At 38.5% G+C, this 21,629-nt stretch overlaps 5 protein-coding genes across 5 annotated transcripts; 2 read left to right on the top strand and 3 right to left on the bottom strand.

Annotated features, from left to right (window-relative positions):
- Nucleotides 1-241: 241 nt before the first annotated feature.
- On the bottom strand, nucleotides 242-2,926 carry PG998_000896 (uncharacterized protein; the record flags this gene model as incomplete). The annotated part of the gene is made up of 6 exons (XM_066867714.1): nucleotides 242-1,273; nucleotides 1,333-1,672; nucleotides 1,730-1,933; nucleotides 1,993-2,123; nucleotides 2,185-2,350; nucleotides 2,586-2,926. 6 exons carry the CDS (start codon nucleotides 2,924-2,926, stop codon nucleotides 242-244), a joined length of 2,214 nt encoding a protein of 737 aa, XP_066736129.1.
- A 759-nt stretch (nucleotides 2,927-3,685) lies between these two features.
- On the top strand, nucleotides 3,686-4,063 carry PG998_000895 (uncharacterized protein; the record flags this gene model as incomplete). The annotated part of the gene is made up of 3 exons (XM_066867713.1): nucleotides 3,686-3,693; nucleotides 3,755-3,882; nucleotides 3,981-4,063. The coding sequence occupies 3 exons, from the start codon at nucleotides 3,686-3,688 to the stop codon at nucleotides 4,061-4,063; spliced, it is 219 nt and encodes a 72-aa protein (XP_066736128.1).
- A 558-nt stretch (nucleotides 4,064-4,621) lies between these two features.
- Nucleotides 4,622-6,859, bottom strand: PG998_000894 (uncharacterized protein; the record flags this gene model as incomplete). The annotated part of the gene is made up of 4 exons (XM_066867712.1): nucleotides 4,622-5,110; nucleotides 5,170-5,656; nucleotides 5,718-5,787; nucleotides 5,845-6,859. The coding sequence occupies 4 exons, from the start codon at nucleotides 6,857-6,859 to the stop codon at nucleotides 4,622-4,624; spliced, it is 2,061 nt and encodes a 686-aa protein (XP_066736127.1).
- Nucleotides 6,860-7,468: 609 nt separating this feature from the next.
- Nucleotides 7,469-9,309, top strand: PG998_000893 (nucleolar 12; the record flags this gene model as incomplete). Its single annotated transcript, XM_066867711.1, has 3 exons — nucleotides 7,469-7,479; nucleotides 7,536-7,605; nucleotides 7,657-9,309. 3 exons carry the CDS (start codon nucleotides 7,469-7,471, stop codon nucleotides 9,307-9,309), a joined length of 1,734 nt encoding a protein of 577 aa, XP_066736126.1.
- Nucleotides 9,310-9,967: 658 nt separating this feature from the next.
- On the bottom strand, nucleotides 9,968-11,665 carry PG998_000892 (tubulin/FtsZ family protein; the record flags this gene model as incomplete). The annotated part of the gene is made up of 4 exons (XM_066867710.1): nucleotides 11,639-11,665; nucleotides 11,385-11,443; nucleotides 10,520-11,334; nucleotides 9,968-10,449 (listed from the first exon to the last, which is right to left on the bottom strand). Exons 1-4 carry the CDS (start codon nucleotides 11,648-11,650, stop codon nucleotides 9,968-9,970), a joined length of 1,368 nt encoding a protein of 455 aa, XP_066736125.1. The 5' UTR covers nucleotides 11,651-11,665.
- Nucleotides 11,666-21,629: the final 9,964 nt, after the last annotated feature.

Below are 21,629 nucleotides of genomic sequence, written 5' to 3'. Positions count from 1 at the left end.
GGCTTGTACGTGCATGTACTGATGCTAATCAATGTTATTAGGATTAGTAGGACACCCATGGCAAGTGGCCCAGCAACCGTCTAATGCAAGGCGCCCAGACTTTATGCTTGTATCTTTCTTAGTCGGATAGATTCCCATCTACGGGTTATGCTGCAATTATGCGCTACCTAGCCCGTGTATCGACATCATTACACACCCCTTCTCGTCAGAATGCCTACAGTTACATGAAGCCTTGGCCCCTTTACGTTGATACGGCTGCTGCTGCACCGCTCAACGACACTTGGCCGTTTCCTTCGCCGACTCGTTTTTGCTCCTCCAAGAACGCCGGCCGCCACTTGGTCAGATGTTTCGTTGCCGACGGCCTGGCTTCTTCGTACTCTAGCCAGATATCCTGCATTGTGTCAAGCGCGATCTCTCTCACCGGCGGCCGCATGATGACCAGATACAAGAGACTCGTAAGCGCCAGCGTAATCATGCTAGGGTCCCGACACAGCGTCTTCACCCGGCTCAGCAGCGCAGCGTTCATCTCCGGAATCTCGCTGAGGAACCGCGTGAGCACCTTGTCCTGTGCGTGTAAGTAGGGCAAGAACGAATCCAGTAGACGAACAGCCCATTTCTCATAGTGCAAGGGGGTCGATCCAGCGTCCGACGCCGACTTCTGCTGCACTTTGTCGTTGTACCACTCTTCGCTGAGCCATGACACGGCAACGTCAATCCGTTTCCGGAAATCTTCCAGGACGTAAGTGTAGAGCGACTCGCGGATGGCATTGCCTAGCTGCGTCCCACTGCCCGGGGCCGCCTCGTCTTCGTCCTTCACCGTGACCTCGTTCAGTCCGGCAGGTGATCGCGTCGCAAGCCGCGTGATAATCGTGATCCACGCGTCTCGGTCGTAGGAGCTGGCCGCAAGGCGGTTCATCCCTACCTTGGTTCTCCGCGCCGCCCCATCTCCTAGGCCGCTCATCATGCCAAAAACGCGCGCTACCGTTCCTTGGCCGACCTTGGCAGCTTGGTTGGGGTTCAGAGGCTGTGGCGGAGCTAACTTGAACGTGGGCAGCCCCAACGAGCTCAGCACCGCCGGTCTTTGCAGCTCTCGGCTCTGCGACGAAGGCTCTGAATCCAGCTTGTTCAGGATCTGCTCGTCATTCTCGGCCGGACCGTAGGCCGGTTCGTATGGCTCGTAATCATCATCATCCTCGACGTCAAGCGCCGTGGTTTCGGGGCTGGGCGCTTGTTGCGCCGCTTCATGAAGCTTTGCAAGCCGCCCTCGTACCCCCTAAATTCCTGACTGTCAGCAAAGGCACTCGCGTAGCTGGGAAATGGGGCTTGACTTACCTCGATGGCTCGGTCCAGGATGCTGTTATCGATCCGGGCTATCGTGTTCACGCTGATTTTCGCGGCCAGGGCTGCCGGCACCTGCGATGCATCAAAGGCCCTCAGTCCGGCGTTCTGCGTCAATGCAAAGACATCGGCAAGCGAATGAGGTCCAGCCCCCAACGGCGAGATCTGGAATGTGGGCTGGGCAGGCCCTGTGCGCTGGCGCTTGACCTCTAGACCACTTGCAACATCTGCATGTGCGCGCTTCCTGCTCCCTCCATCCAGCACCTCGGCCTTGGATGCCATGAGCCGCTCGAGATACTGTTGTATCCGTGGGGTGTGAGGATTCCGAGGGTCGCTGTCATCATCAGTTCTTTGTACGTAAGAGTTTGGGTTCCCAGCCACTACAACATACCGTCTGGCCAAATGACCTAATAGCATCCGTGTCGTTTTCTCCATGGAGCGCACGATGACCTTTGTCTTTGGCGTCAACGGCGCACTTGCCAGCTTCAAGGGGTTGAAGCTGAAAATGGCGTTCAGTATCCGATTCGACGACGCCGGCCTTGCCCGGATGAGGACGGATAAGAGGTTCAGAGTGGCGTCGACAATCAAAACTTCGCTATAGGATGTATTAATACTGACTCCAGGGAGAAAGGGGGAGTGCTCCAAACAACATACCTGCTGCTGTCCTGTAAAACACCCAGCATTCGATCTAAAAGTCCCGATGCTTCTGCCTCCAAGCTGTGCTTGTCGAGGGCGGTGTGGCTCGAAGGTATCATGGCCAGAGAGATGTCGAGCGGGTCGTTCTTCTAGAAATCGCATTAGCTTGCCACGGGGCACAGTTGGAAGGCTGACTTGGTAGTATCTCACCCTCGGTTCCGCGTTTACGCTTGGCATCTGGGCCAGCACTACTCGTTGGGCGAATTTGACACAGCATATGCGAACGGTAACAGGGGAAGTGTCCCAAAGCCGCAGGATTCTAGACTTGATGGCAGACATGTGATCCCAGGCGGCAGTATCGTAAGGATTATCAATTCTGGTGTTGGGGACAAGTATCAGCATGTTTGGTCTTTCCCGATCCAGGACCATCTCAGCAATAGTCGACAGTCGAGAGACGCTTTGGGCCCAACGCATTGTGCAGGGCGAAGGGCAAAGAGCGCCTCTACATGGACTGACGTGACAGCTGGCAAGATTCGGACTACTACGTGAAGGGAGAGGCAAGGTCTACGGAGTCATGCGAGGCGGGGTGCATGGAAGAAGGGCCTACCTACGTCCATCTGAGTGCCAGCGGATATATACTAGCTGCTGTCTGTATGACGCTGCGTAATACCATGGGGTCTTGTTTCGGGTCTTGGACAAGCAACATCAGAGTCTCCAACACCAAGAGAGACAGTGTCTCTTTCTGAGATATCGGGACAGCGGGCGTCGCGAATGCTTCAGAAAGGAAGTCGGCACCCCATCGACGAAACTCGACCTGCGCTGCAGGCCCTATTATGGGCAGTGTCGCCTGGATGACCTGTGGGTAATAGCTCACATCGCCCAGAACGAGTTTGCGTGCTCCTTCGAGTTGTCGGATCTGGTCGGGGACCGAGAGTTGGCCGGTAGCTGCCATACTGAGTAGTGGGAGTTATCGCGTCGCCGAGTCACCTAGCAAAAATAGAGGCTCAAGCCCGAGTAGGATGAAGGGCGGAAGATTCGAGGCTGCAAACGGTGCGAAATGGATGGGCACTATGCGCAAAGAGTTGTCTGTCGCGGCGACAATCCCAGGGCGATTGCGACTAGTCGGACGAGGTGGGTGGTAGACGCGGCCGTGGTGAATACAAGGTATGTTGAGACTGAGTATGTATGGGAGTGAAAATGTCTTGGTGATGTCAGGGACCGGAACCAGAACTTGTGACAAAAAGCGCGTACTGGCTGGCGCAGTCTTGAACGACGGGCACTCTCCACCTCGATGGGGGATTTCGCACTAGGTTGAGATCATTCATACGATGGTAGACTGGGCAGTGTGCTTCAATGGTCGCGGCTGTGTGGCGGATGGATGAAAGGCTGCTTTCGCGAGGCAGGCGAGGCAGGCGAGGCAGCGATGGTTGAAAGCGCAAGCTGAAGCCGAGAGTCGCGCGTCCACCCCTTCCTGTTTGGCGGAAAGAAGTACCTTCCTTCCCCAGGGTGCCTAGTCAGGTACATGGCAGATGCAGCTTACCCGCATATCCTGCAGACACGTATGCAAGTAAGCGTAAGAACTGGCTTCTTCATTGCATGACGAGACCATTACCAGCCAAGCGCCCATTTGCGAGCCCAGCACGCAGCCAGTAGCTGCAACCAGTCCCTCCTCCCCGAAACATCCCACCTTCACCAGCTCAATCCCGACAAGATGCCTGGGTACGTCGCCGACCCCGGCCCTGAATGACGGCGGAACGGCCTTTCTAACCTAACACTGCAGTCTTGGAAGCTCCTCTTACTACGACAGGCTCTCCCGCCAGTCGCCCGCCCTGATCCGCGCACGACGTCCCTACCTCTTCAAGAATGCCGTCGTGGGGTCCGCAATCGCTGCTTTGGCCATCGGCGTCTGTACGTTCTGACACCATCCTGTTTCCATTCGCATGGTATAGCATAAACACCGGAAGAGAAGACAGAAGTGCTCACACAAAGGCTTTGTCCCACATCAGATGTATATACGATCCGAGCCATCGGTCAGGATGAATTCGAGGATGTCAAGGTCCCCGAAACGCCACTGCCCGCCAAGAAATAAGCGCACTCTTTTTCTGTCCAAGGCTTGGTTGGGACTCTATACGCCGTGTCGTCAAAGAATCTATGATTTACGCCCGCTTGGAAACACAGCGTTCTGGGGCTGGCCTTGAGGCAAAGGCTCCATTCAACGTATACCTGTTGGGGTCACACATGATAGTCGACACTGCCGCGTCCTTTCAAGCCGTCTTCGCGAGCGGGTGTGTCTTGCACTCCAGGGCATGCTACGCGCTATAAGTGTGCCCGGCGCTCCCTCCCTTTCCCCCTCTTTCTACACTCGAATGGGATCACTGTGAGAAGTAATGCGCATGGACCCTTGTGCGGCTGGGATACTTGGTCCTCTCCGCACTACCCAGCAATGGGTAAGACTAGTAACATATGTATATAGATACTATAGCAGTCCAAATAACACGAAGAACAAAACGCCGAATTTCGCAACAGGGTCCTGAAGGACGTGGGTATACCTCTCGTTCAAATCCCGCTTCAAATGCTACAATAAGTGTGGGCAACCGCCCATATGTCGTGGCTGACCCGATGGCAATATACATTTCAACAAAAGCCCTCAGTGGTAATTGCCCACTGGTAGCGCTGTCTCGCGCTTGATCGCTGTCGCTTGCTCGGCGGCGGCGGCTGCTGCCGCCTTACGACTTCGAGCACTAGTTTGTTCCAACATACTTGCGGCACGCGCAACCTCGGGTGAGCTCGATGGTAACCGCGCGCCATGCTTCTCACCCAACAGATTGCTAGTCGGCCCATGATTCGACGTGTTGGAAATGGTGCTCGAGGTGAAGGGGTGAGAAGGCTGGTTATTGGAGTGTCGGCGGGAATTGGAACCGTCAGGCGGAGGGCTTCGCCTTCGTGAGTCGTGGTGTGCTGGATGCTGCCGCTGGAGGAGATGCGCGTTGGACGGGTGGTTTGGATTGGCCCAGGCGGTTTGCTCCAAGAACTGTTGACCAGCGGCGCCGAGACCTTGTCCGAAGGACATAGTCCCATAATCCACGTATGCAGGACGTGGTACCTGCTGCGGCGGGGGCGCCGGTTGTCTCCCACGCTATGAAGTTTTAGTAAAACAGACATTCACAGAGCCCATTAGATCAGGTATACACTCACGTTCATGGCATCGAAGTCATCCTCCATCTCCTGCATGGATGCGCCGCCCATGTCCGGAGCGGCTGGCATGCCTTCGTACTTGGCCACGCCAGACAATATCGACACTTCCTTGTTATATGACAGAGCATTCCGGACACGTTGAGCTTGGTTCTTGGGATATCGGATGCCGAAGTCGGGTACGTTGTTGGCGTGTTTCCGGCGCTCGTGCTGTATCGCGTACCAATGCTGACCAAGCTCCGCCATTGTCCTTTCACGCGCTTCCCGAACGTCTTGGTAAAACTGCGAATGGATCTGAGCGCGCCGGGCAACTGCCCATCTGCCCAAAGATTCCAGATGCAACTCGAGCTCTTTCTCGGCAACACGAAGCTTCTCGTCTCGCCTCGAGTCAATACACTGCATCATAGCGAGATATTCCGGATGTGTAGGGTTGTCTGCGCGCAACATGGCTTCTTCACGATTCAGTTGTTCAAGCCTTTCTTCGTACAGCCTGCGATTTGAAATTAGCAACCTGAAAAGTCTCATGATATATTGGACGCCGCGACACATACCTTTCTCTGAAAGTAGCAAACCGCTTTTCGATGTTGGTCAGTTGATCGTACGCTGTTCTTTTACGCTCGACTGTTGCTATGTTTAGTCCAGATAACACCATGAAATGAGGCGATATGATTCTCTTACGTTCTTCCTCGTTTTTGTGTGCAGCTTCTGCCTCGTCTGCATCTGCTTCCACGTGCCGGTCATCGTCCCCGGTTCTTGCCCCATCGTCCTCAGCTGCAGCAATGCCCGAGCCTGTGTCTTCGCCCGACCCTTCGAGTCCATGACGCTTTTCGGAATCCAAAGCTCCTCTTTGACGCCTTGCGCCGCTGCGCGTTTGTTTACGATATGTGGGTTCATCGACTTTCTGCTGTCGGGTCTCACTCTCGCCAGGCGCATCTGCACCTTCGTCGCCGCGGTTGTACACAGTAGGATTGCCCGCATCGACGGTCTCATCGGCTGATTGCTCCCCACTGTTGGAGTGAAATCGAGCGTCTTCCTCGTCAGCCATGGTCACATCGCCATCCGAGTCCTTTGCTTGCTCGACGGAAGTAGGGGCAGCGAGCTTGGCAGGCGGGCCATCCTCCTCCTGCGCAGCATGCAATGATGGACGCTTCCGCTTCCGACCCTCGGCTTCTTGGTTGGCAGCAGCTTCGGCGAGTATATCTAACGTAGGGGACGGTAATTTCTCGACAGCAGGCGGAGAAGGGCTGCGAGCGACCGGTGGTGGAGGGCTGGAGTTAATTGATCTTTCCGAAAGTATGTCGTCGTCGCCATCGTCTTCCATGTCGGGCTCGGGGTGAGCTACTGTGGTTTTCCGCAGCTTGGTCGGCGTGTGCTCGAAGCCTTGTTCACCTGCGTTATGCTTCAAGGTCAAATCCCTATGGCGGGTCGCGGTCTGGGGCGTGTCATAAAGGCGCTCAGTTTCGGCCTCGGTATCGTTGGCTTCCGAAAGATCGCCATCAGAAAGATGGGAGTCGTCGTCGATGGGTTCGTGTTTTGGCTCTTGGTGGTGGGCCAAGAGACCCAAGCCGTCATGGTCATCATCTTTATCTTCAACGTCGCTCAAGGGGCTGGATCCGTCCTCTGAGAGTGGCTCAATGGGCGGGGGCGGAATGGTCAAGGGAGGAGGCGGCGGTGCCGTGCCTCCAGTCGTCATCGCGACGGCAAACCTCTGATCGGAGGCTTGGCCGGCAGCAGAGAGCAGAACAGGTAGAGCAAGATGACGCCGCGGAAGGGTCGCAAAGAGCGAGCGACAGACTGTTGAGGGGCGTCAGGTGAGTGCGACTCGACGTTCTGGCAAACACCGGATGGGCGGGGGTCGTGAGAATGGCACGGGCGGTACGGATCGTTGTAGTTGCTGTTGTGGTAGCGGGATCAAGGTCGTAGGTATTGGGGGTGCTCTTTGGTGGATAGCAGCAGCAGCACACAGCAGCAGCGGCAACGGCAGCCAGTTGCGCCGGAAAAAGCAAGGATGACAACAGGTTTGGGGGGTTGATTGGCAGTGTTGGGCGCGCGTGCGGCCTACTTAACAGTGGGCACTGCCTGGAGTGCTGGAGTCCATCTGGGCTTATCGATAGCCAATCCCGCTCGGTTCGAGTAAATGTTAACTTTTTTTTTGGCCATGGCTCTCTTTGGGTATTTGGTGTAGATACGTAGCACAGCCAAGCAGACGCCCATTCCTACGACCAGCAGAAGCGCCAAACGTCGGCAGTGTTCCATTCGGTTAGCACAGTATAGTCGGCTTCGCAGTGACTTATTGCTCAAAATGGGATCTTCGTACGTTGTTGCGTCCCCATTCCGGCACTATCTCCGTCTTATTAACACCATCGTAGAAAGAAAGCTACACTTGCGGCTTCCAAAGATCGCCTTGACCCGGCCCTCGACGCTCTCTTCGCAAGCAGTGTAAGCACGCCACTGACCCTATTACCGTCCATCTACTAATTGTATATACAGTCTGGCCCCGTGACAGCACCGCCGGCCAGCCGCTACAAGACGGCGTTGCTGCCGAAAAGCGCCAAAACCAATCAACAAGGCGACGGTGTCGACGACTCTCCGAGTGGCGATGACGAGTCGCTGAGCGAACTTGATTCTGATGAAGAGAACGGCCTTACCTCAGATGTCGACAACGACGACGGTAGCGAAGATGAGGACGATGCAGGCGCAGAGCCAGAAACCGTGACAAACCCATCTCCGAACGCCGCAACGCCAGAACTTAGCAAAAAGGATCGCAAGCGGAAGCGCAAGGACGTACACGATGATCTCGAGTCCAAGTACATGAGCAAGTTGGTCAGCGAGGAAGATGAAGGGTGCCACGGCGACAAGCGCCGAAAGGGTGAATCTGGGCAAATTGTGGCTGGCCAAGCTCCTGAAGCGGTATTGGATGGTGATGAGGATGTCGACGACGACATGCCCATTATCCACGAGTCTCTCAGAAAAGCCGAGGCCACCGACGCTTCTGAGATCGAAAAGGCGAACCGTACTTTGTTCCTTGGCAACGTTTCTGCCGAGGCCATCGACTCGAGCAAAGCGAAGAAGCAACTTCTTGCCCACCTCGCCTCCTCACTATCTACTCTGGATGAATCGACCGGGCCTCACAAGATTGAGTCCCTTCGGTTTCGATCGACCGCTTTCGGCGCGGGCAGCATCCCCAAGCGCGCCGCTTACATTACCAAGTCCCTCATGTCATCAACCACAAAGTCGACGAATGCATATGTCGTCTATACTACTGTACTGGCCGCCCGGTCCGCTCTGAAAGCACTTAATGGCACCGTCATTCTCGACCGCCATCTCCGTGTCGACAGCGTAGCCCATCCTACCCCCGTGGATCACCGCCGCTGCATCTTTGTCGGTAACCTGGGTTTCGTAGACGACGAAACTATAGTCGAAACCAACGAGGCGGGCGAGACGATCACCAAGAAGCGCAGCAAAGTTCCGGCGGATATCGAAGAGGGGCTTTGGCGAGTCTTTGGGAAGGCGGCTGGCAGGGTTGAGAGTGTCCGTGTGCCCCGTGATCCCAAAACACGTGTTGGAAAGGGGTTTGCCTATGTCCAGTTCTACGACGGAAATCATGTGGAAGCTGCTCTGTTACTGGAGGGCAAGAAATTCCCACCCATGCTCCCACGCATCTTGCGCGTCAGTCGTGCCAAGGATCCACGCAAAACGAACTTGAACATGGAGCGATCCATGAAACTCAAAGCAGACCTGATATCATCAAATGGCAGCTCTGAGGGTCCCAAGAGTACCAAGTACAAGTTCAAGGCAACCCCTGAGCAGCAATCGCTTGCCGGCAGAGCAGGAAGATTGCTTGGTCGCGCAGGAGCCGCTAGGCAACAACGTGAAATCCGAGGAGACAAACGGAAGTCGGGAGACGACCGCGCAGCCACTGGCAGCAATGCCACGGCATTGAACACTATGAAGACACCACAACAAATAGTCTTCGAGGGTCGTAGAGCGAGTTCTAAGGACGGGAAACCTAGGGATCTCAAGCTAGGCAAGGGCAAAGGTAGCAAAAGTAAGAAGTCGGTAACAAATGCCAAGCCAGGAAGGGGTGCTAAAAGAGCGGCCGAATGGAGGAAGAAGGGCAGTGGCAAGCCGTCCGCTCATTAAGGCGCCGGATGGGATGAATCTGCCCAATATATAATTATCCTACCTTTGACTGTTACCATTAACCTACGTGATCAACATCCTTGGAATTTTGAAAGTTAGTGGAATCCATATCTGCTGTCTTCGTCCATGGCTGTGAATGCGCCAATTGCACGTCCAGGGCAATCACGGGATAAATATTTAAGCGACGGTGACAATAACACAAGCGGTTATTACATGTTGAAGTAAGCACGAACCACAATTCCGGCAGTTTGGATAGGCGGGCACCTCGCCATAGCATTCACTCACTTTCATCACGTCAATCCAGATCAAACTTTACCAACATCTTCGGCAGCGAAGACGTTCGTTTGCTTCGCACCAATCAAAAGGCTGCGAAAGAAATGCTCAATCTATTTGACAACCACGAGTGTTTTGGAGACACCGTGTAGCAGGCTATTAGGCCTCTACCCAGATGTCTTAGTCATCCAACTACTAGAGAGCTAAGTAAGCAGCATCAGGACGGGTCCCGAGCTGAAGAGGGTCAGAAGTACAACATTTGGCTCAACGGCAGTGCCGCTGCAGCTACTGTCCAAGCTATTAAATGTGCAACGTCGGCTAAATGAGAAACCGGGGGTATTGAACAAATATACACCAGTCCTGGCACCCGCCTCTGGTACCTGATCTAGTACTCGGCCTCACCCTCGTCCGGCTCGAAGCTGTCAGCTGCAACCTCCTCGTAGTCCTTCTCCAGCGCAGCAAGGTCCTCGCGAGCCTCGGAGAACTCGCCCTCCTCCATACCCTCGCCAACGTACCAGTGGACAAAAGCACGTTTGCTGTACATGAGGTCGAACTTGTGGTCAAGACGGGACCAGGCTTCAGCAATGGCAGTCGTGTTGGACAGCATGGAGACGGAGCGGTCGACCGAGGCCAGCCCACCATCCTCGGGGCCCGAGGTGGGGACGGATAAGGGCTTCTGGAAGTTGATACCGAGCTTGAAGCCAGTGGGACACCATTCAACCAGGTTGAAAGAAGCCTTGGCCTTAAGAGCACCAATGGCGGCGTTGCAGTCGCGAGGAACGACGTCACCTCTATACAACAGAGCGACGGCCATGTACTTTCCGTTGCGAGGGTCGCATACAACCATCTGGTTGTTGGGCTCAAAGCCTACAGAGCCATGTTCAGCAAAAGGCATCGGAGGTCAGGAGGTTGGGGTTGGGGCTGGCGGTCTACTTACACTGGAAGGTCAGATCATGGACCTTGAAGCTCTCATGAGCACTCTTGGCCGCCGAGACTACCGGGGCATAGCTGATCAAAGGGTAGTGGATACGAGGATAGGGGACAAGGTTGGTCTGGAACTCGTTCAAGTCGACGTTGAGGGCACCGTCGAACCGAAGAGACGAGGTGATGGAGCTAACGACCTGGGCGATCAGGCGGTTCAAGTGCTGGTAGTCCGGTCGCTGGACACCCAGGTTGCGTCGGCAGATGTCGTAGACGGCCTCGTTGTCGACCAGGAAGGTACAATCCGAGTTCTCAATGGTGCTGTGCGTGGAGAGGACGGCATTGTAGGGCTCGACGACAGCAGTCGAGACACGCGGAGCGGGGTAGACGGCAAACTCGAGCTTGCACTTTTTGCCATACTCGGTGGAGAGACGCTCAAGGAGGAGGGCACCAAAGCCAGAGCCAGTACCGCCACCAAAGGAGTGGAAGATCAGGAAGCCCTGCAGCGAGTTGCAATTGTCGGCCACGCGTCGGATGCGGTCGATGACGCTCTCGACCATCTCCTTGCCGATGGTGTAGTGACCACGGGCGTAGTTGTTGGCAGCATCTTCCTTGCCACTAATCAAGAGCTCGGGGTGGAAGAGGGTTCGGTAGTCGCCGGTACGGATCTCGTCGATGGGCGAAGGGTCCAAGTCGACGAAGAGGGACCGGGGCACGTACTTGCCATTGCTCGTCTCGGTGAAAAAAGTCTCGTATGAACCGCCCTCGACGATGTCTTTAGCGTTTGGGTCCGGTCGACCATCCATGCCGAGGCCATGTTCAAGAAGGTAGCTATCCAAGTCAGTATCGGCTGTCCAGAAGGCGGTGAGAGCTTAACTTACAGCTCCCAGGCGCTGTTGCCCAGCTGAGTACCAGCCTGGCCGAGGTGAAGATGGAGGATCTGGAGGTGAAGCAAAAGTCAATAACATTGCGGGAACAACCGTGTTGCAAGACGTGTTGGTTTTATAAACTGGAACGTCTCAGGTTCAGGCATTGGATGCTTGATGGCTGGCATCTATTTTTTTTCTTTTTCACTGGTGAACACCAAGCTAGAAGTAGCTGCCGAGGTGAGGAGATGCTAGGTTGGGGGACTCACTTCGCCCTTCATGATAAAGTCGCGGTTTGGGGATTTGTATGTGCGCTGTAACGGGTGAAAATGAAGAGAGACGGACTGACGCTCTGCGCACAGCGCTGGATGCCTTGATAGTCGATGTTAATCGACGACCAGGAGGAGAGGCAAGAGCTGGAGGGAAGCGAAAGGAGGTGAGGGCAAGCACGATGTGGGGCGCGGCGTCGCGCTAGCAAGGGGACAAGCGCCAGGGGGGTTGGAAAATGGAGGGGGTAGCAGGGGGAGCTGTCAAGTAGTCAGGTCAAGCACGGGCCATCTTAGCGAGCTGATTGCATAGAATACAGTTACAAGTTAGGTCAAGCACAGGCCACCTTTATAACCTAACTGTATAGAATATAATTAATATTAAAACTTTAAGATATGTTAAAACCCTAGGATACCCTTAAGTAAGGTATAATTTTTTAACTTTTTTAATTTCTTTAATAAATAACTTTATAATTAATAAAGGTATAAAAAGAAAAAAGAATTATTTTTTTAAATTTCTTTTTAAAAGGTTTTAATATATATAATAAAGTAAATATTAATATAATAATATTAAAATAAAGAAGAAAAATCGCTTTAATAATATTAAAAATAAAACTTTAATAAATAAAGCTTTATTAATATTATTATATTATATTATTATTTTATTTAAGAAATATAAATTTTATATTAATTAATACTTTTAATAAATATTATTATAAAGCTTTACTCTATTATATTTAATTATTTAAAGTAATTTATTATTAATAAATTTAATAATATACTTAATAGGATATATATCAATATAATAATATTGAAATAAAGAGGGAAAGTTTCTTTAATAAATAATAAAAGTAAAGACTTTAATAAATAAGGTCTTATTAATATTACTATATTATATTACCTTTTTATTTAAAAAGTATAAGCTTTATATTAATTAATATCCTTAATAAGTATTATTAAATTATTAAGGAAGAAAAAGAAATTTCTATCTTTATTAACCTATTTAATTTATTAATAAAAAGTATTAAATATTTTACTTTTTTAATAAATTAAGCTTTTTTATTAATATTATTATAGAGCTTTCCTTTAATATATTTAATTAATTAAAGCGGTTCGTTATAAATATATTTAATTTAAACTTTATAAAGGTAATCAAATCCCCTTTTAAAAGTATTTAAAGTTTATTTTTAAATTATATTTAATGATTTATAAGGGTAATTAAGGCTTTATTTTAAAGTAATATTAGTTTATAATTAAGGAATTCTTTTATATATTTATTTTTAAACAATTAAAAGTTTTCTTTTAATTCATTATTAATATTTATTAATACATTCTTTAGAGTTATTAAAGGTATTTTTATATTATTATATATTATATTTATAACCATATCCTTTTTATTTAATTTAATATTCGAAGCTATTTTTAATATAATTAAGTTAATAATTAATTAATATCTTAACTTTATAACGATTAATTCTATTATTATAATTATGGTTTATATATTTAAAATCTTTAATATTAATTAATTTAAGGGAGGTTAAGATTAATAATAATAGTTATTTCTTTAAAAATAACAGTTTAATATTTTATTAAGATACTTAAATACATTTAAGAATTATTAAAGGAATTAAATTTATAAATAAATATATTAATATATTCTAAAATAATTTATAATTTAGATTATTATTATAAAAGCTTTTTAAAAGGTTTATTAAAAAGATAATAACTTTTATAAAGTTTTAAATATATTTTATTTTTAAAAATAAATTAAAGAGGGTAATAATTTATATTATACCTTTATTTAACTATATTTATTATAAATTTATAATTAAGTAAGTATTTTCTTTTAAATATTTTTCAATAAATTAAATATTTATAAAAGTTTATTTTATAATATTAATATTTATAATTATATTAAAGAGTCTAAGAGCTTTATAATTAAAGAGTTATTAATATAGTCTTAATTTAATTATTTTATAATAATACTTACTAAGGGTAATAACTAATATAAAGCTTATACTTCTTAAATAAAAAGGTAGTATAATATAGTAATTTTAATAAAACCCTACTTATTAAAGTCCCTATTCCTCCTATTTATTAAAGAGACTTTCCCTCTTTATCTTAATATTATTATATTAATATATACCTTATTAAATATATTATAATTAATAATATCTCTTTTATAAGTTATACTCTTATTAACTAGCTTAATTACCTAAATAAATAAAGTTAACTAATTAATTCTTAATAAGTGGAATCTATTTTATTTATATCTTTTATTCTAACCTTTATAATTTACTCTCTATATATAATAATATCTTTAATTCTTAATATTATTATAATTATTAGATTATTATTAATTGCTAGCTGTTAATTATAAGATTAATAATTATTTAAATTATTCAAAAATCGTTATTTAATAATGATAAACCTTTAATAATAATAAACTTATTTAATTAATTATTTAATCGATATATATAATAAAGTTAATATAAAAATATATAATTATTAATCCACTTTTAATTAATAAATTTACCTATTTATTTTCTCCTTTTTTATTTATTAATTTTATAATAATCGATAATATTATAACGTGGTTTACTACCGAGCGGAATATATCACTGGGTGGAATACTTTTTTCCTACCTATTTCCAGTCTGTGCATAACCGTGTATCTTAATAAATTTTTATTAAATTTAATTAGGGGTTTTTAATTTCAAGGTTAATTTATATAATTTTAATAAAATTGAATTTTATAATTTTCTACCTATTTTATTTAAAGAGTTATAGAAAATACGCTAAAATAATCCCTGTAATTTACTCTTTTTTTAATAACTTTTTAAATAAATTATTTATAAAATAGGAAAGTTTATTTTTAATTTAATTATATAGTTAAATAAATAAAAGTTAAACCCCGGATTAAATTTAATTAATATTAATTAAGATGTACGGTTATGCACGGACTAGAAATAGGTAGGAAAAGAAGTGTTCCGCTCGGTGATATGTTCCGTTCGGTGGTAAACCACGTTATAATAAATAAATAAATAACTATAACGTGGTTTACTACCGAGTGGAATGTATTACTGAGTGGAATACTTTTTCTACTTTTTAATACTTTTATATAAGTTAAATTAATTATAATATTTTAAATTAATTAAAATTACTCGTTATTTAATTCGCTACTAGATTTTATATCTTTTTATAAGTTCGTATATTGTAACTTATCTTATTGTAAGTACTGTAGTATTTACCGCTTGTCGCGCGCCGCTTTGACGAACCCTTATTTTTACTTTTATTAGGCGCTGAACGCTTCCCTTTTACCTTCTCGTCCTATAGATATTGAAATTCTTTAATAGTAAAGGTTCCTTTAAGTTGGACTTATGCTTTTTTAGCCCTCCGGTGTTTTAAAAGGGTTAAATTAGTATTTTAAAGGGTACGGACTTGTTTATGTATAATAGTTATTTTATAAACTATTCGGTTTATACCCTTCGTTATCTAGTTTATAGTATTTAAAATTGGCGTTAAAGAGCTTTTTTAATAATTTAAGATTTTATTTTTAATAAAAGTAGAGTACCTTATCGTTTGTTAGGGGTTGGATAGCGTTTAGGGGTTATAGTTATTAACTATCCCCGGATAGGACGGGTTAAGTATAGGTGTCCGGAGATATATATCTAGTTTATTAATTACCTTATTTAAATTATAAAGTATTAAATTAGATACGTTAAATTTAAATTTAATATTATTTTCTATAAAAATAATAAAATGCGTAGCTTTAAAGGCGATAAGGAACTTAAACTTCGTAATATAGTTTATTAAAGCCTTTATAAATAGCTTAATTTCCTTTAAATATATATACTTTAATAACGAATAAAGTACGATATCTAGTAGCTGGAGTAGGTAAGATAAATAGGGAGGTATACTAAGCGTGATAATATAGTTATTTTTGTAGTATATCTCGAATTCGGTTAAAATATAGTTCTTGTAACCGTTTAGAATTAAGAGGCGATAGTAACCTTTTTATTTATACTTTAATATATTTATTAAAGTATTTAATTTAGTTTAGGCCTGTCTTATTATTAGTTTAACTATTAGAAGTCGGTTTAATTACTTAATCGCTTAGTAAGTCGGTTTTATATAATTAGTTTATGAGGTAATATTAGCTTTAAATAATTAAGAACGGCGGAATATATTAATTTTATAAATTAATATATTTTATTACTATTAATTATTCTCGATTATTAGGTTAAATTATCTTTACCTTTTTAAACCGATTAGTATATGTTATAATAAGTATTAAGCTGATAATGCCTATTATAAAGCCGGTCTTGTTAAATTTTTATATATCTTTATTTATAATATTGTATTTAGTTTTTATGTTTATAATTAATTTAAATTAATTGGAAATAATCTTCGGATCTTTATAAAGAGCCCTTTAATAATTGTATTTTTAATTTATTTTAATTTTTAAGTTTAGATTACGGTCGATAAAGTATTTAATTTAATACCTCCCGACGCGCTTATTATCGCACGCTTTTATAAAAAGATTAATTATATTTTTTATATTAGCGATTTTAGGAGGTATTCCTCAGATATTTAGGTCGAGTATATACTTAAGTAATACCTCCTCTTTAATTATTATTAATTTCCGACCGTTCGGTTAAGTATCGCGTCGTAGGGTTCGGCTATAGAGTTGGTAGTGTAAAGTAGATAATAGGACGTCGTATACTTTCGTAGTAACTCGTAAGTTAATAGGTTTTAGGGGATTTCGCGTTATTTAAATTATTAATTTAAGCTTACTTTCTAATAAAGGATTAGGTATTATAGTTATAGAGATATAACGTGTTAAAGTTTAATAAAGAAGGTTAATAAAAAAAGTATTCCGCTCGGTGATACGTTCCGCTCGGTAGTAAATTATGTTAGTTTTATTAAAGATATATAAAATAATTATATTCTATAATAAATTAATTTCTAACGAATTTAATCGCTTATCTTTTTAATACTTTTTCCCCTACCTTTATAAATTAATAAAAACTTTAAATTTAACCGATATACTCTATATATTGGAGGATTATCTATTTTATAAATATAATTTAATAAAGGTTTATTAAATAATAAACTTTATTTCTAATTATAATAATTTAAAATTTATATTAAATATATTAATAAAAATAATTACTTTTAACTTTTTTTATATAATAAAGATATATAAATTATTAATAAATTTATTAAAACAGTTAAAATAAAATTAATTTACTATTTATTTATTTATATAAATAGATATCTAATTACTAAAATTCACTAAAATATATAAAATAATAAATTAATAACGTAGTTTACCACTGGGCGGGACATATCACTTAACGGGACACTCTTTCCCTTACCTATTTCCAGTCCGTGCATAATTGTGTACTTTAATAAACTTTAATTAAATTTAATCCGGGATTTAATTTCTATTTAATTAATTATATAAATAAATTAAAAATGAATTTTACTATTTTATAAATAATTTATTTAAGAAGTTATTAAAGAAAGAGTAAATTACAGGGATTATTTTAGCGTATTTTCCATAATTCTTTAAATAAAATAAGTATAAAATCGTAAAATTTAAATTTATTTAGATTATATAAATTGAATATTAAATAAAAAACCCCTAATTAAATTTAATAAAAATTAATTAAAGTGCACGGTTACGCACGGACTGAAAATAGGTGAGGGAAAGAGTGTCCCGTTAAGTGATATGTCCCGCCCAGTGGTAAACCACGTTATATATATAATTATTATAAATTATAAATTATATTCTAATACCTATTAAAGTTAATAAGTTAATAAATAAATGAGTTTAAAAACTTAATAATTTATTCTAATAAATATTTAAAAATAAATAAAGGGGGTAATAAATACTTAATTATTATATCTATATTATTAATAAATAAAAGAAAAGATTTATTAATAATTAACTTTATAGATTTATTAAAAGATTTATTAATCATTTCATTAATTATATTAAAAACGAGTTAATAAGGAAATTTTTTATTTAAAATAAAGTTAGAATTTTAAAAAACTCTCTTTATAAATAATTAAAATATAATTATATTAAGAGATAAAAAGGACCTTTTAAATATTAAAAATATCTTTATATTAAAGTATTAATAAACTTTAATAAATAATAAATTATTATTATTTAACGATAATTTAGTACCGTTAGAGGATAAGTTAAATAAAGTAAATAATATACTTTTTAATAATTTAAGCCGGAGCGGCCTTTAATTTAATAATAATTTAAGCTGAGGTTAAATAAATTAAGATTAAAATATTTTTAATAATAAACGATTTTAAATATAAATTAATAAAATAGTTACGGTATTAATTAAGCTTAGAAATTAGTCTAACTATTTTAATTTTAGTAACTTTTTAGTTTAATTAAATTAGTTAATAGACTAACTAAAGTTAGTTGAAATTAGTTAGTAACTAATTTAGTTAACTAATTAGTCAGTTTTTAGTCACTTATTTTAAAAAGATTATATTTAATAACCTTTATTAATATATTAATTTACATTAATTTTTATTAATTTATAAGTATTATATAATTAATATAAGCTTATATAATCTAAATTCTATTTTAATCTTTAAGTTTTAAAGAATATAAGTTTTAAAAATAAAATATAATATTTAATATATTAAATAAAATAGTTATTTATTTAATTTCTACTATATATTTATAAAATAATATTATTTTGTTATATTTAATAAGTACCTCTTTAATAATTTAATTATTTATTTGATTATAAATATATATTAAAACTTTTATTTTTAAAGTTCTTTATTTTAAAAGTTAGAAACTTTAAACTTATTTATTAAATAATATTATAAATATAATAGTTATTTACTTAGTTTTCGATATATATTTATAGAGAAATACTACTTTACTATATTCTATTTAATACTCTTTAATAATCTAATTAGTTATTTAATTATTAATATATATTAAAACTTCTTTTCTTAAAGTTCTTAATCTTAAAAGTTAGAAACTTTAAACATAGTTATTAAATAATTTTATAAATATAATAGCTATTTACTTAATTTTTAATATATGTTTATAAAGAAATAATACTTTATTATATTCTATAAATTACTCCTTAATAGTTTAATAGTTTATTTAATTATAATTAATTATTAAAACTTTTATTCTTAAAGTTCTTAATCTTGAAAGTTAGAAACTTTAAACTTAATTATTAAATATTACCTTATTATATTCCATTAGTACCTCTTTAATAATTGAATTAGTCATTTAGTTATTAATATATATTAGAACTTTTATTTTTAAAGTTCCTAATTTTAGAAGTTAGAAACTTTAAACTTAATTATTAAATATCTTTATAAGTAAAATAGCTATCTATTTAGTTTCTAATATATTATTATAAAGAAATATTACTTTATTATATTCTAGAAATACCTCTTTAATAATTTCAATATTTATTTAATTATAATTAATTATTAAAACTTTTATTCTTAAAGTTCTTAATCTTAAAAATTAAAAACTTTAAACTTATATATTTTAATACGTTTAAGAGCTATAATTATAAAATAAATTGCTTTAAATAGCTCTTTTAAATCTTAATTTTATTAGTTAAGTAATTAAAAAGTGACTAATTTAGTTAACTAAAACTCAGGCCCTTAATCTTAGTCTTAATTAGTGAATTAACTAAAGTCAGTTAAAATTAGTTAGTAACTAATTTAGTTAGACTAATTTAGTTAGTTAGCTAACTTTAGTCTAACTTTAGTTACTAACTAAATTTAGTTATTAGTCTTAGTTATTAGTCTTAATATTTTTTTAATAAGCCTGGTATTAATTATAATAATTAATATATTAAAGGGTACTTTAGGTAAATTCTTTTAATTCATAATAAATATAATTAAATTAATTAAATAGATTTCGATATATTAATAATTAAACATAAATTAAAAACTCGAGTTTATTAAATACTTTATATTAAATATAGATATATAATATAACGAAGGTAATTATATAACGATCGGTTTATATATTTACTAATAAAGGATAATATTAGTTATAATAAATCATATAAATAGTTATTCTTTAATAATTTTTAATAATTATTAAAAGGAGATATTTAAGGATAAATTAATTTATTAGATAATAGGATAAAGTAATAAATAAAAAATAACTTTAAATTTTATTTAATAGAATTCGAGCTTCGTTTTAAAATTATTTAATTAAAAGTAATATAAAATTTATAAAATATAACTTTTATAAGGAATATAATCTCTAACGGGATTTTAATATAAATATAAGTATTAGAGCTTATCTATAATTATAAAGTTATATAAAAGATAAATCTATTTAATATACTAATTAAAGCTAGAATAAGCTATATCCCGAACTCTAATAATTAGTTATTAAGCCCGTAAATAACGTAATATTAAACTAATTTTTGAATTATATTAAAAAAGGTTATCATATATAAAAATTACCTATAATATAAATAAATTAATAAAGTATTATTCTTAAATTTAAAGTTATTAAATTTATAACTTTTATAAAGAGAAGTATTATACTAAATAATCGAAGCCCTAGTATAATTTAAAGCTTTCCCGGCCTTAATAATAAATATAATAAATAAATTTTGAAAAGCTATAAAATAATTAAATAATAATAATAAAGGGGGTTAAAGAAAATCAAATTAAAGTATAAATAAAAGTTAAAAGCTTTAATAAAATAATCAATCCTCTTATTAATTATAGAATAATTAATTATTATAGAATAACTACTTTCTTTATAATAATCGTTTTAAATAAAATAATTATTCTAATATACTAGTTTAAGGCTAAGATTTTAATTTATAAAAATAAAGAGGTTTAAGAGGTTAAAGACGCGAACGTTTCTAAAAAGAGGTAAAATTATAACACTAAATATACCGCTAATAAGTCCGATATAATTTTTAAATAAATAGTGTGCGCCGAGAACGATAAAGATAATAAAGTATATATTAATTAAATCGATCCCGGTATTAAAGAAATAAAAAAGGAATTAATAAAGGAAAGTTATACTTTAATTAATAAAGTTATAAAAAAGGGAGAGGATTAAATATTTATTAATATCGATAATAATAGTATAATTTCCGTTTATAGTTTAATTCTATAAACTAATATAATAAATATATAAAAAAGTAAATAAAACTAATAAAAATATAAGAAATATAACGAGTATTTTAATATTAAAATATATTTATTTCGTGTATTTTCGTAAATAAATATATAATAAATAAACCGCCTAGCTAAGGTTTATATAATATAAATAAAGAGAAATTATAAATTAAAGCCGATAAATTAACAAATAAAGGTTATAAAGTTAATAATAAAACCTAATAGCTATATAATAGCCAGGCTTGTTAAAAAAGACTAAGACTAATGACTAAGACTAATGACTAAATTTAGTCAGTGACTAAAGTCAGCCTAAAGTCAGTTAACTGACTAAATTAGTCTGACTAAATTAGTTACTGACTAATTTCTACTAACTTTAGTCAGTCCACTGACTAAGACTAAGACTAAAGGCCTGAGTTTTTAGTCGACTAAATTAGTCACTTTTTAGTTACTTAAATAATTAAATTAAGATTTAAAAGAGCTATTTAAATCTATTTATTTTATATTTTTAGCTCTTATATATATTAAGATATATAAGTTTAAAGTCTTTAACTTTTAAGATTAAAACCTTTAAGAATAAAAGTTTTAATAATTAATTATATTTAAATAAATATTTAAAGTATTAAATAGGTATTAATAAAACATGTTAAAGTAATATTTCTTTATAATAATATACTAAAAACTAAGTAAATCGCTATTTTACTTATAAAGATAGTTAATAATTAAGTTTAAAGTTTCTAACTTTTAAGATTAAGAACTTTAAAAATAAAAGTTTTAATATATATTAATAACTAAATAACTAATTAAACTATTGAAAAGGTATTGATAAAATA

The sequence above is a fragment of the Apiospora kogelbergensis genome (assembly GCF_038363985.1).
Source record: "Apiospora kogelbergensis strain CBS 113332 chromosome Unknown utg000001l_segment0_segment0, whole genome shotgun sequence".
In the NCBI taxonomy this organism is placed as follows: domain Eukaryota; kingdom Fungi; phylum Ascomycota; class Sordariomycetes; order Amphisphaeriales; family Apiosporaceae; genus Apiospora; species Apiospora kogelbergensis.
This window is presented reverse-complemented; position numbering and strand designations above follow the sequence as displayed.